This window comes from Pollicipes pollicipes, unplaced genomic scaffold, assembly GCF_011947565.3.
Source record: "Pollicipes pollicipes isolate AB1234 unplaced genomic scaffold, Ppol_2.1 Scaffold_5724;HRSCAF=6776_pilon_pilon_pilon, whole genome shotgun sequence".
Classification (NCBI taxonomy): domain Eukaryota; kingdom Metazoa; phylum Arthropoda; class Thecostraca; order Pollicipedomorpha; family Pollicipedidae; genus Pollicipes; species Pollicipes pollicipes.
The window spans coordinates 48,058,238-48,069,144 of record NW_023596746.1 but is presented as its reverse complement, the minus strand read 5'-3'; the positions used below and the strand labels follow the sequence as shown (position 1 = coordinate 48,069,144).

Sequence of the window (10,907 nt, the reverse complement as noted above, 5' to 3'; positions counted from 1 at the left end):
GTCAGGGGCCCGTAGTACCGAACGGTGGGCCCTCGATCCCTGTTCCAGCATAGGCCTGTTAAGCCCAACTAGGGTCTATGCGCCAATAATCTGACTATCTGCGGCGAGCAGGAATGCTGTTGCTTTAATGACGGCTCGTGCGTCGATCCGGAGTCAAGTGCGTCGGTCAGAAGTCCTCTCGCGTCAGGGAGCTGATCAAGGTGATAAGGTGTATCCCTTAAAGGGCATGTAGATCGGCCAGGAGATGCTACCCCGTGTCGCCAGAATGACGGCCGGAAAACACACTGCGGCGGGATAGAATGACCCTTAGGCCCTTGACCGAGAACAGCAATGTGCCCCGTAGAGTTGTACTCAGGGGGCCCCTTTACCGGAAAAATACGGGGTCTCATTAGTGTTGAACGAAATGGGTCGAAATGAGCTGATAACGCACTAGGTCATCCCATGTTTTCCTGAGAACGTTCATTATCTTGCAGAATCGACTAGTTAAACGAATGCTATCAAAAGGTTTGAGTCTGCGCGCCGGTTGCCGATAGTGTAGTGGTTAACGCGCCGGTGTCAACCGCTGAGCGTCTGGCAAACCATGGGTACGGGGCTCAATTCCCAACGGTAGCCGCCCTTCTCGCCAGGGTGAGACGCTGATGGCGCCATATAGCCCCAGTAGCTGGGTGCGTCGCAAATCCCCAATGAAACGCCCGTAATCCAGGGGAGCAAGGATAGTGATCGCTTGGGTCGCAATTTCAGCAAAACCGAACGGCTTCGGTCGCTGCAGTAACGCCAGCAGGCGGGCGCCGAGCGCGCAACAATGACTGTCGTAAAAAAAAATGTTTCTGAATGTCTTTTAGAATTAACTCGTGCAGTTCAAAGATTACACTGGGCAGTTCAAAAATCACACGAATCTATTTTGACAACCTTTTGGTTGTCCCTAGGACATATGATCGCTTCTTCTTCGATTCTGCGATCTCCTCGGATATCGCAGAATCATTAAATCGGGTTTTCACTGAGATTGGACAAAAGTTAAAAGACAAGATACCTAAATCATCATTCAACCTCCTTGAACTCATCGCAAATATAGAAAATGAAATGGATCTGCCCCCCCCCCCCCCCCCCACTAATGAAGGGGAATTAATTATTGTCATCAATGGATTAAACAGCGTCGGAGCTTGAGTCAACAATGGGAACTCAGAAATATTCAAGTTACCTGATAGGGTAATATTCAAAACGATTCTCCATCTTTTCAACAGCTGTTTGTCATCGGGATATTTCCAGACATTTCCAAAAAGCCGTGATTAACACCATTTTTAAAGGTGGGGACTCTCAGTTTGTAAGTAATTACAGACCTATCAGTATTTTGCCGTTGAGGTCCAAAATTCTAGAAAAGCTCATTTATAATAGACTCGTCCATCATCTAATCCCAAACCATATAATTCACCAAAATCAGTTCGGGTTTCAGAAGAACAAAATTACCTACATGCCAATTATTCTTCTCCAGGAAACTATCACTTAGGCTTTTGAAAACGGAGAACATGTGCCAGGTTTGTGTTGAGAGTTGAAAAAACATTTGGCACTGTTAACATAAGCCTTCTTCTACGTTAAGTTACTAAACATGGCATTCATGTATGTTTACATTTGCTGGCTGCTTGCACCTGCTTGAGAACAGGACATCCATACCCCCAACTCTCACTTTTTTAGAACAAGTGCTCATTGTCTTAAAGCCCATCAAATATCCTCGACTGCTGCCATTTAGTTGGACGGTTCTACTGCGTTTGTTACCATCCATTCGTGATTTCTTAGGCTGGTGGAACAACAAGACGAGCGTCAACTAGTTCGTTTCTATATTCCGGTACATGCTCGGGACGCAGCAGGAACATCACGCGGCTGGATCCACATCCATCCTGGCTGTGGATCATAGTCCCAGTCAGCGGGGTACCAATGGCACGTGTGATACCGACAGCACCGAGGTGCTCGATATGCTGGACGATCATGACTGCCGGCCGGGGCTGTTCTTCGTGGCCGCCAATGTTATTTTATATATTGCCGTTTACGTCGTCAGGACTCTGGACTGAATAGGCAGGATCGCCTGCCAAGGGGCGCTGGTGAGCCGTCAGGAAAACGGCGACCCCACATCCTGATGTTACCGTTTTGGGCTGAAAATCCGCTGTGTGGGGATGTATCCCTCCGCAGTAGCAGTCAAGCGGTGGTCCTGAGTGCTGAGGAGGAGCTCCGCCGTTACATTGTGCAGATGGACGCGGCTTGCCATGCAGTGTCCTGGCGGATGTCGGAGAGTGCGGTGGTGTGCCGCATCGGTACCGATGACGTGTGAGATCCGGCCGCCAGCCCCTGGAAACGCAGTACGGTGTTTGGCAAACCACCATACTGGGCGGATCAGGCTGCTGATGGCCACCTAACGACGGGTGTGTTTTCATCACCAGGGAAAAGCGCACAACGCACGCCTGCAGAGGAACAGGATCCGTAAAAAATCACTCAAGCGATGCTGTTTAGAGGACATTACGCCACATGTAGGCACTGATATTCTGCCTTCATTTTTCCGTTGGCGTAACCAACAGTTATCCTTTCATTCAGTACTCATATCTCTCGACTCGTCGGGTTCGTCCGGCCTCTGTTCTGCTCTGCTCTCTGCTCGCCCTGCTCTCTGTTTAGGGTTCTGTTGTCCGTGAAATAGGGTTTCTGAGGAAGATATGGCTGCTTCAGTGTGCGATGTGGAGGTACATAAAGCTCTGTGTGGCGTTTCATAAATATTTGTTGCCAGTTATCTTTATATTTGTTCGTAATCTATCTAAAGTTACATTGTCAGCTGACAGAAAAAAGTGCGCGCAGATCGCAACATTTTTCTCGGAGGACGTTTGTGGCGTCTCGAGACGACCAGGTGGAAGTTTCGGGCGTACCTGGGAGCTAGTGAGGCGTCGTGAAGGGTTCGTGAAGATTACCTGTTGAAACACGATCGATTTGCTGCATCTGCACTATCAGGTGACCAGTAAATATGTTGACTGTTGCGGCATTATGAAACAGATAGAACGTGAATCTCATAGCGTTGTCAAGTGATTTATATGTGGGTTAGGCTTCAAAGCAGCATGATGTTGTCAGATAGTTGAAATATGAGTCTGCGTCATCGGATGTATTGTTCCTGTTATTGCTGTGATAATAATAATTGTAATAATTGTGTAAGCAAGTCCTTGGTCTTGAGCGCTCATATGTATTCATTCCATTTATTAGAAACTGGCTAACCAGTCCCTGACCTGAGCGTTGCAAGTGGGCTCTTCACCTTTCTATGGTGGCCTTGGAACTGGCCAAGACAGTGCCGGACGGCATATCGCGCCCCGCACGATGCAGATTCGGCAGCGACTCATGCGTCAGTAAACCATGCGCGGCTGCCGACTCGTGGACACCGGCGGCATCACCGCGACACCAGATATGCCGGCGTCCACACCGTGGCGGTATTAGATATCGCGCCCCAGGACACCCACCGCGGAATCTTGCACAACGACGGGTGAACCCTACGACACTTGTCCCACGAACGCCGGGCAGACCGGCGGTCCCGCCAATGCTTGATGTGAGCGCGGCGGAACCATCCGGGCCAACGGCGGCGCGGCGGCGGTCGCCATCAGCGGCGGGTCCACGCTCTACAGGCTTTCCGAACGGATCGGACACATCGGATACTTGTCCGTACACATCGGATACGACTGCAGCCGACCCCGCGGGGTTGTGGGGAGCCAGGTACACAGGAGACGGCGGCCTCACCACCGCGTGGCGTGAGCACGGCGGACCGTCTGCGCAGACAGCGGTCGTGGAGGTCGGCGGCAGGGATCTCTCCATGCGGGCAAGCCATTAACGGTGAAATACAACAGACGGATGCTTCAGGACCGCTGACATATCATTATACCTCGTAAGGTCCTTTGAAATCGGTTCAAGCTTTAGTTTTGCTTCTATGATCTTACAAAAAGTCCTCGCCGCATGCGTTGCATGGGCTCTGTTAACACGCGCCCGGGCGGCCGGCTAGGTACCCTTCACTCGGGTAGGGGGTGAGTTTGACCCCACTGAGATCTCGGGAACTAAGAAAGCTAGAGACACCAAATTTACAGAGTGTGTTGACCTGTACGTGAACTCACTTAGGTCAAAGTTTTGGGCTCCTAGATCATGACCTTCAGGTAAAAAAGGTCGAACAAGGTCAAGTTTCAGATTGGTCTCCAATGTGCCCCCAGAACGTAGACAACCGTTTCTAGGCAAAAAGTCACAGTCTCATTGAAGGTCAATGACCTTGTTTGGTCTTTTGAAGGTCAAGGTGACCAAAATCATACAAGATTGCTTTGAGTTGTGTAGTTGACTAAGCGACAAAGATTGCGCTAGGCAGTATATTCCTAAAACAAAATGTTGACCTAGGTCATTTTCGGTCAATGAAGTATTCTGACCTCTAAGAAGTCCATGGAAGCTGTATAATGCGGTTCCTGCCATCAATGAACTCGAAATGAGCACCAGAAACTGTCCCATGCAGCTAACCCTAGAGTAATAGAACAGGCTAGTTTTGACCTTGGTGTGACCTTAAAACCTGACCTTAGGTCAATTCAATTTGCTCATTTAACTGTTGTGTTGACTAAGAAGTTACATGGCACATCCGAATTTTTGATGTCAAACGATCCGCTATTCAATTGTCTACAGCTATGCCAAAATTGGCACGGCTACGCCACACCGTCCTGAAACCATTCTAGAACAACCTTCGGCGGGGGGGGGGGGTCGAGTTGACCCCCCACCCGAGCGTGTGTTAAGCAAGTCTACATCTACCGACTATTTTCTAGTCTATTGCCTACAACAATTTGGCAACCGGCTTTACGTACCAGCAAGCGAACAAGTCCACTCAGCTGTCATAACTAGTCCTGTATATGTGTGGGCAGCCGGCATTCAGCGCACTCGACCAATGTACATTGCTGGTTGTCAGTACTATCATTTTCCTGGAGTTTAAGTGGCATCAATGTATGGGCTGAAGCAATGTCTTAAAAGGGCTCATATTCAACTCTGATATACTGACTCATTTGTAATGCTTCACCTCTCCCTCATGTTGCATACCTACCATGGTTCAGTTCTCCATTGGCATGTCCGCTTTACACCAAGCGAATACATTTGATTTACTACAAACACGACCTAGACTTGGCACGGGGAATATACAAGGGCGGGCTCTCCACGAACTGTACTGACTACAAAACCCTGAGCGATAAGCTCACTTTCAGCATGACGAGTTCTCTATACATCAAACTTGACATTTCAAACGTGGTCCAGATTTTCACATCTTACCCTATGTGTTAGCGTCCACTCTTGCATCGTGTGCGATAAGCTGTGATGAGTCGAGCGCTTGCAAAATGTCTTATTATCGTGCCCAACTTTTGTGTGACTAGTTCGTGCACCTCCGCCAAGGTTACCCTCTACTCGATGCACACGTCAAACATCTGATCAGGTGATAAGAGAGCTGCAGGCCTGAGGAGTGTGGCCGGACACAAACGCAGCACGGGATAGAAGACAGACATACAGTAGTTCAAAAATCACAAGTTTTGTATTCCGACACAGGTAGAACTGCTCCAACTAAAAATGCATGACACAGGTAGTATGGTTCCATATAAAAACGGACCCGGTCGCGAGCCCCAACTGCGTCATGTTTTGGGGTTTCTATGTCGTCTAGTGACAAAGAAAAGAAACCGGAGCACTTTGATCTCAATTAACGATCCCAACTCCCATGTGGCCACCTGCCTCAACACAGGATAAGGACCAGTGACCAACCAGGCTCGCGCGCTGCCTAGTAATACTGATGGTGTTTGTATGGAAACATTGATATCTCACCCATCCGCATGATGTGCCGGGCATATTAGACTCGCAAAGGTCATGAGACAGCAGTTCGCAACTCAGAGATCCAACACCAGACGTCTAGATAGTAATCCAACCGTGAAGTTAGTAGCAACAACCGATTGTGCTCAGGCCTGACCTGTCTCCACACAGCGGTCCAGCTATCACAGCGCCCGTGTCTAGGGCTGCGCGGCCTGCGCCACCGGCTCCTTCAGGCCGAAGTATGACTGCGGCAGCTGGAAGTACTCGCTGATCAGCTCGTCGATCCAGTAGACGAAGCGCTGCGGGTCGGCGTACACGCCCGGGATGCCCTTCTCACCGCAGCCGATGCCCCAGGCCACGATGCCACCGTGCACGTAGCGTTCCGGGTCTGCGGGGTCGCGGCAGGCCAGCGGAGAGCCGCCGTCACCGGTGCACGTGTCGGCCACTGTGCCTGCCTTGGCGTCCTCCTGGGCCACCTTCGGCGCGCCCTCGGTGGTGGCGACGGCGAGCGGCTCCGGCGCGCCGGCGCACGTGAAGGAGTCGTCCAGAACGAAGCGGGTGCCGAGTCGCGTCGTACGCAGCTGGGTCTGGCAGTAGTCATGGCCGACCCGCTGCAGCTCCACCTGCTTCAGCACTGTCTGGTACTGGCCGCTGTCGAAGCGGTCCTTGCCCCAGCCGGTGGCGACGCAGTCGGCGCCCGTGTAGTTGACGGCCGGGTCGGGCAGGCAAAGCGTGTCGATGTGCTCTTGCAGTTGCACTGGCTCCGCCAAGAAGAGCAGCGCGATGTCGTTGTGCAGGTTGCGGCCGTTGAAGTCGACGTGTGTTTCCACTTCCGCCACGGCCACGTCCACATGCGGGAAGAACTCGGTCGTGTGCTGCGTGTCCCACTCACCGAGCCGGACGCGCAGGGAGGTCGACTCCTGTTCGTAGACGCAGTGGGCGGCTGTCATAACCACTTGCGGGTGCACCAGCGCGCCGCCGCACACGAACAGGTTCTTCTCCTGGCCGCCCACCTCCTCCACGCGCAGCACAGCCGCCATCCAGGGGAACTCGCCGAACTGCGACTCGCCTTCGGCAAAGCCCACGATGCGTGCGTTGACGCCGAACTCGTTACGCCGGCCGCAGCGGGGCACATACTCCGGCTCCTTGATCTCCGGCTTGGCCATGGGGTCGCGACAGCATACGTCGATGAAATTGCCGCACTCTGAGTGCGTCAGCGGCGCCGTGTCGTTCTCCAGCTGGTTGTTGCCGAAGCGGATGTCGATGAGGCCCGCGCCGTCGGTGACGATCTCCTCCTCGCGGCAAAGGTAGTACGGCACGCAGACGTACTGTGAGTCCTGACAGCGCTCTGGCTCGCCCTGGTTGGCGCCCAGCCCCAGCGCAGCTAGCAGCTCGGCGTCGGTCAGTTCGGCAGTCGGCGCGGCCTCCGCGGCCTGGGGGACAGGGGCGGCCTCCGCGGTCTGGGGTCCGCGGTCTGGGGACGGGCGCGGCCTCCGCGGTCTGGGGGACGGGCGCGGCCTCCGCGGCCGGGGGGACAGGGGCGACCTCCGCGGCCGGGGGGACAGGGACGACCTCCGCGGCCGGGACATCCGGCGCGGCCCCCCCAATCAGCGCAGAGAGAAGCTCAGCGTCGGTCATCTGAGCAACGTCGGTCTGCTGGTGGGAAGAGGCGGTCACCTGACCGGAGGCCTGGTCCGTGGCCGTCGAGTGCTGAGGTGGCGGTAGAGCCAGCGCCACCGCCAGCAGCAGCGTTCCGATGACGAGGCGCATCACTGCCGATCCCAAGACCTGGTAAGTTGCAGAAAAACAGAAGACAAGTTTCCAGCACGGCTACTTTCGGCAGCGAGTTCCTTTCAGCGCATTTTTGTCCTCCAAACAGAGGTACATTTTTGCACCGGACTTCCTGGTGTGATAGTTCACCGCCTGTTTATAATGTAAAGTCAAAAATTTTCATGTAGGTAAATCACGAAAAAGTTATAACTCATTTGGCGTAAGTCTTCAAAATGTTGTTTAGGGACTGCTAGCGCAAACTGCATGTTAGTTGACAGATCAAGATTGGACCGATCTAAGTTGATATGTGTGTTCATCAGCAACGCGGTGCACAGCTGTGTACCTCAAAAACTCGCGCACTATGTACTTGTGAAAGTGATGATTTCATTTGGTTCAAACGAACAAAAACAAAACAAAAACACAATGAACAAACAAGCAACGGAACCAGGGAAAGGCCATGATCATTGTTATTGTGCACTGGATGCATTGAGCGCGATTGTGTTTTTAAAGTGGCCAGCTGCCGAACTGTATATAAAACGGTCAAAAACTTGCCTTAGATATTGTTGTCACAGGCTGGTATGACAGCAAAGACGGTAGTTGCCACCTGCAGCTCGGCCGGTTTTCGCTGGGCTTCTGACGCTGAACTCACCGGCGCAGTATTATAAAGGAACGGCGAAGCGTGACGTCACAGGCTCACGCGGAACGGTGCCTGAGTTTCGCAGCCAGTGGCGCTTGGCTGGGCAGAGCGGCAGGATAGGCCAGCGGCCCGGAGGTGAGAGGGCAGGGCATAGACGATGACATCAACGGAGTAAAGGAATGTGAAACAGAGATAGATGGAGATAAGAAATGATGGAATATCAAAACCGACTTTCAGCCTTATTTATCACTAGGCTGCATTCATGGTTTGCGATTAAAGCCAGCATTCAGCAACAGCAGTGATTTAGTAAACTTGGTTGTCAAATTTGACCGGGCAACTCAGCCGGTGAGTCTTGACAGGTCCCAAATTGGCTGCTGAGCTGGCTCCTGATTGTGGGGTGGATGCGATCTTATCTAGACAGTATCATACGTGGTTCTCGGCCAGCCCATGGTCGCAAATGTCTAAGCAAACACGGCAGATGGCATTGGAAACTATTGCAACCCATCTCTCCATCGGACATTGACGGATTGAGCAGCCGGGATATCGAGCTGCACATGGTGCTGGTAAGGTCATGACCGGCTGCAGCTTGGCGAGGAAGTCCGCCGAGCAAAGGCTGCCGAAGTCGGATCAAAACAGGCTGCCGAAGTCGGATCAAAACAGGCTGCCGAAGTCGGATCAAAACAAGCTGAAACATCCCGGTTGCAGTGCTGCGAATGACCCCGATTCGCACCCTTCATGACTGATGCGGAAGTATGTCCCCGGCATGCACCTGGCCCGTGTTCAGCGCTGCTGCGAGAAAGGCCGCAGGCCTGCGAGCCTAAACGTCAACAACTGGAACCTGTCCAGCGGCAGTGCCCCGCCTCCGAACGGTCAGTCATGCTTTGGGCAGGCCGAAATCTGTTTAATCACTGATGGTGCCACCATGACGCTTTTGACAACGTTAACACAATTCTTTAAACGATTTGCCGTGGTGTTTTGAAGTATTTAGATGCAAGTTGTTTGATAAAGCGTGGTGTATTTCTGCAACGCTGTGACATGAACAGTATTTCATTTACCCATTCGAGTAACCTAAGAGATGTAAAATGGTAAAATCGACAATAAGCTAAGGACACGAGTCGGAAACAGGTCCGGACATCGTCGACCAGGCGTCACATCGGTATGCAACTGATTGATACTGGCAGAACAGAAAGCGTGCGATCGTACTGACAAAAGAGCGGGTCATTGTGTGCCGGATTCCATATATGATATGTCATATACTGTGCATCACATGCTATAGTGCAACAGTACATCACATCCTGCCCAGGGCTTTCTCAATCGCTGAGGGGTCCCCCACGGATTTTTCCTAATTGCTCTGAAGGCACTTCGCTGTTGTCACGGACCTACATAGTACATACATTCCTTACACCGAGTCATTTCTGCCTCTACATTTTCGCGATTTTGTTCAATTCTGTACCCTTTCATTTCCCTTATTTTCAACGTTTATTGTATTATATCATGTTATACTTGCCATGGTGTGAAGCAGTTTCAATTCAACTCTCACAGCTGTCAACACGATATTCCACGTGCTGAGCTGACACTCCCCTCTGCCGTTTGCGGAGGTCTGGAAGTGGAACCGTCAAGCTTGGCAGCTATCAATGAGGGGATGTATTCGGTGGACTGGTCTCCCGTGGTCACTACCCATGCCATTGAACTGCAGCATGGTTCATCATTCATCATATACTGCGTGGACTTGATACCCATGCACCTGAATGCCGCTTCAGGGCCGGAATGCCCGGCGCGCCGCTGAGCTCCGACGACGCCATGCTGCTTATGGTCGGCGGCGGTGAGGCGCGCTCCGTCAGGGGTGCGGGGGCTGCCCACCCGCGTGCAGGTATTCCACTGAGACAATAGAGACACTGTGAGAAGGTGAGTCCCCGAGACAGGGTCAGGTTCCATGTGCCGTGGTCTGCAACTCGGTATCGGCCTAAGTCTGGCAACAAGATGCTGGTCCCGGACGTGAAGCCGACGACACCTTGAGCCGATACTTCTCCAAGGCAGGTGTCAAAACCGCTGTCGGTCATTGGTGTCCGGGCCACTGTTTTCGCTGTCCACATCCTGATCAGACTTCCCGTGTTTTAACCGGGTCATCCTGCGCCCGACCTGTCCCGACGAATAACTTGTACGCAACCATGCATGGAGTGCACCCTGTTCGAGTGGCATGCGCGCTGCTCATGATGTTCCTACGAGTTTCATCAAGAAGTGTTCTAGGGCAGTAGAACAAGTCACTCTGTGCCTGGTAAACAACAGCCTAGTTGCAGGCACTGTTCCGAAGTCATGGAAATTGTCAGCAATCCAACTTATTTGCAAGTGATCAGTCGTTCGCACGGAACCTCCGTGCTTTGGGCCAATTACACCTGTGGCTGGCATTGCAAATATATCCGTACGTGTTGTCCACGAGCAGCTGATTCTTCTTTTTTGGGCGTTCTGATTCTGAGAAAGAGAGAGAGAGAGAGAGAGAGAGAGAGAGAGAGAGAGAGAGAGAGAGAGAGAGAGAGAGAGAGAGAGAGAGAGAGAGAGAGAGAGAGAGAGAGAGAGAGAGAGACGGTTTATTGAGAAAAGCACGGCTTCAAGTATTAACTCATATTGCACATGTGCACAGTACACATGTGAAGTAGGATACGACTTAGTTGATAAT

General features: G+C 52.2%; 1 protein-coding gene across 2 annotated transcripts; it reads right to left on the bottom strand.

Moving 5' to 3' along the window:
• Nucleotides 1–5,538: 5,538 nt before the first annotated feature.
• On the bottom strand, nt 5,539–8,222 carry LOC119103347 (phenoloxidase-activating factor 2). Of its 2 annotated transcripts, none has more exons than XM_037226849.1 (3): nt 8,149–8,222; nt 7,318–7,598; nt 5,539–7,277 (listed from the first exon to the last, which is right to left on the bottom strand). In XM_037226849.1, exons 2-3 carry the CDS (start codon nt 7,594–7,596, stop codon nt 6,024–6,026), a joined length of 1,533 nt encoding a protein of 510 aa, XP_037082744.1. In that variant the 5' UTR covers nt 7,597–7,598; nt 8,149–8,222; the 3' UTR covers nt 5,539–6,023. The 2 variants fall into 2 exon arrangements, with proteins under 2 accessions (XP_037082744.1, XP_037082745.1); XM_037226850.1 differs by having other exon boundaries at nt 7,318–7,614; nt 8,149–8,216.
• Nucleotides 8,223–10,907: the final 2,685 nt, after the last annotated feature.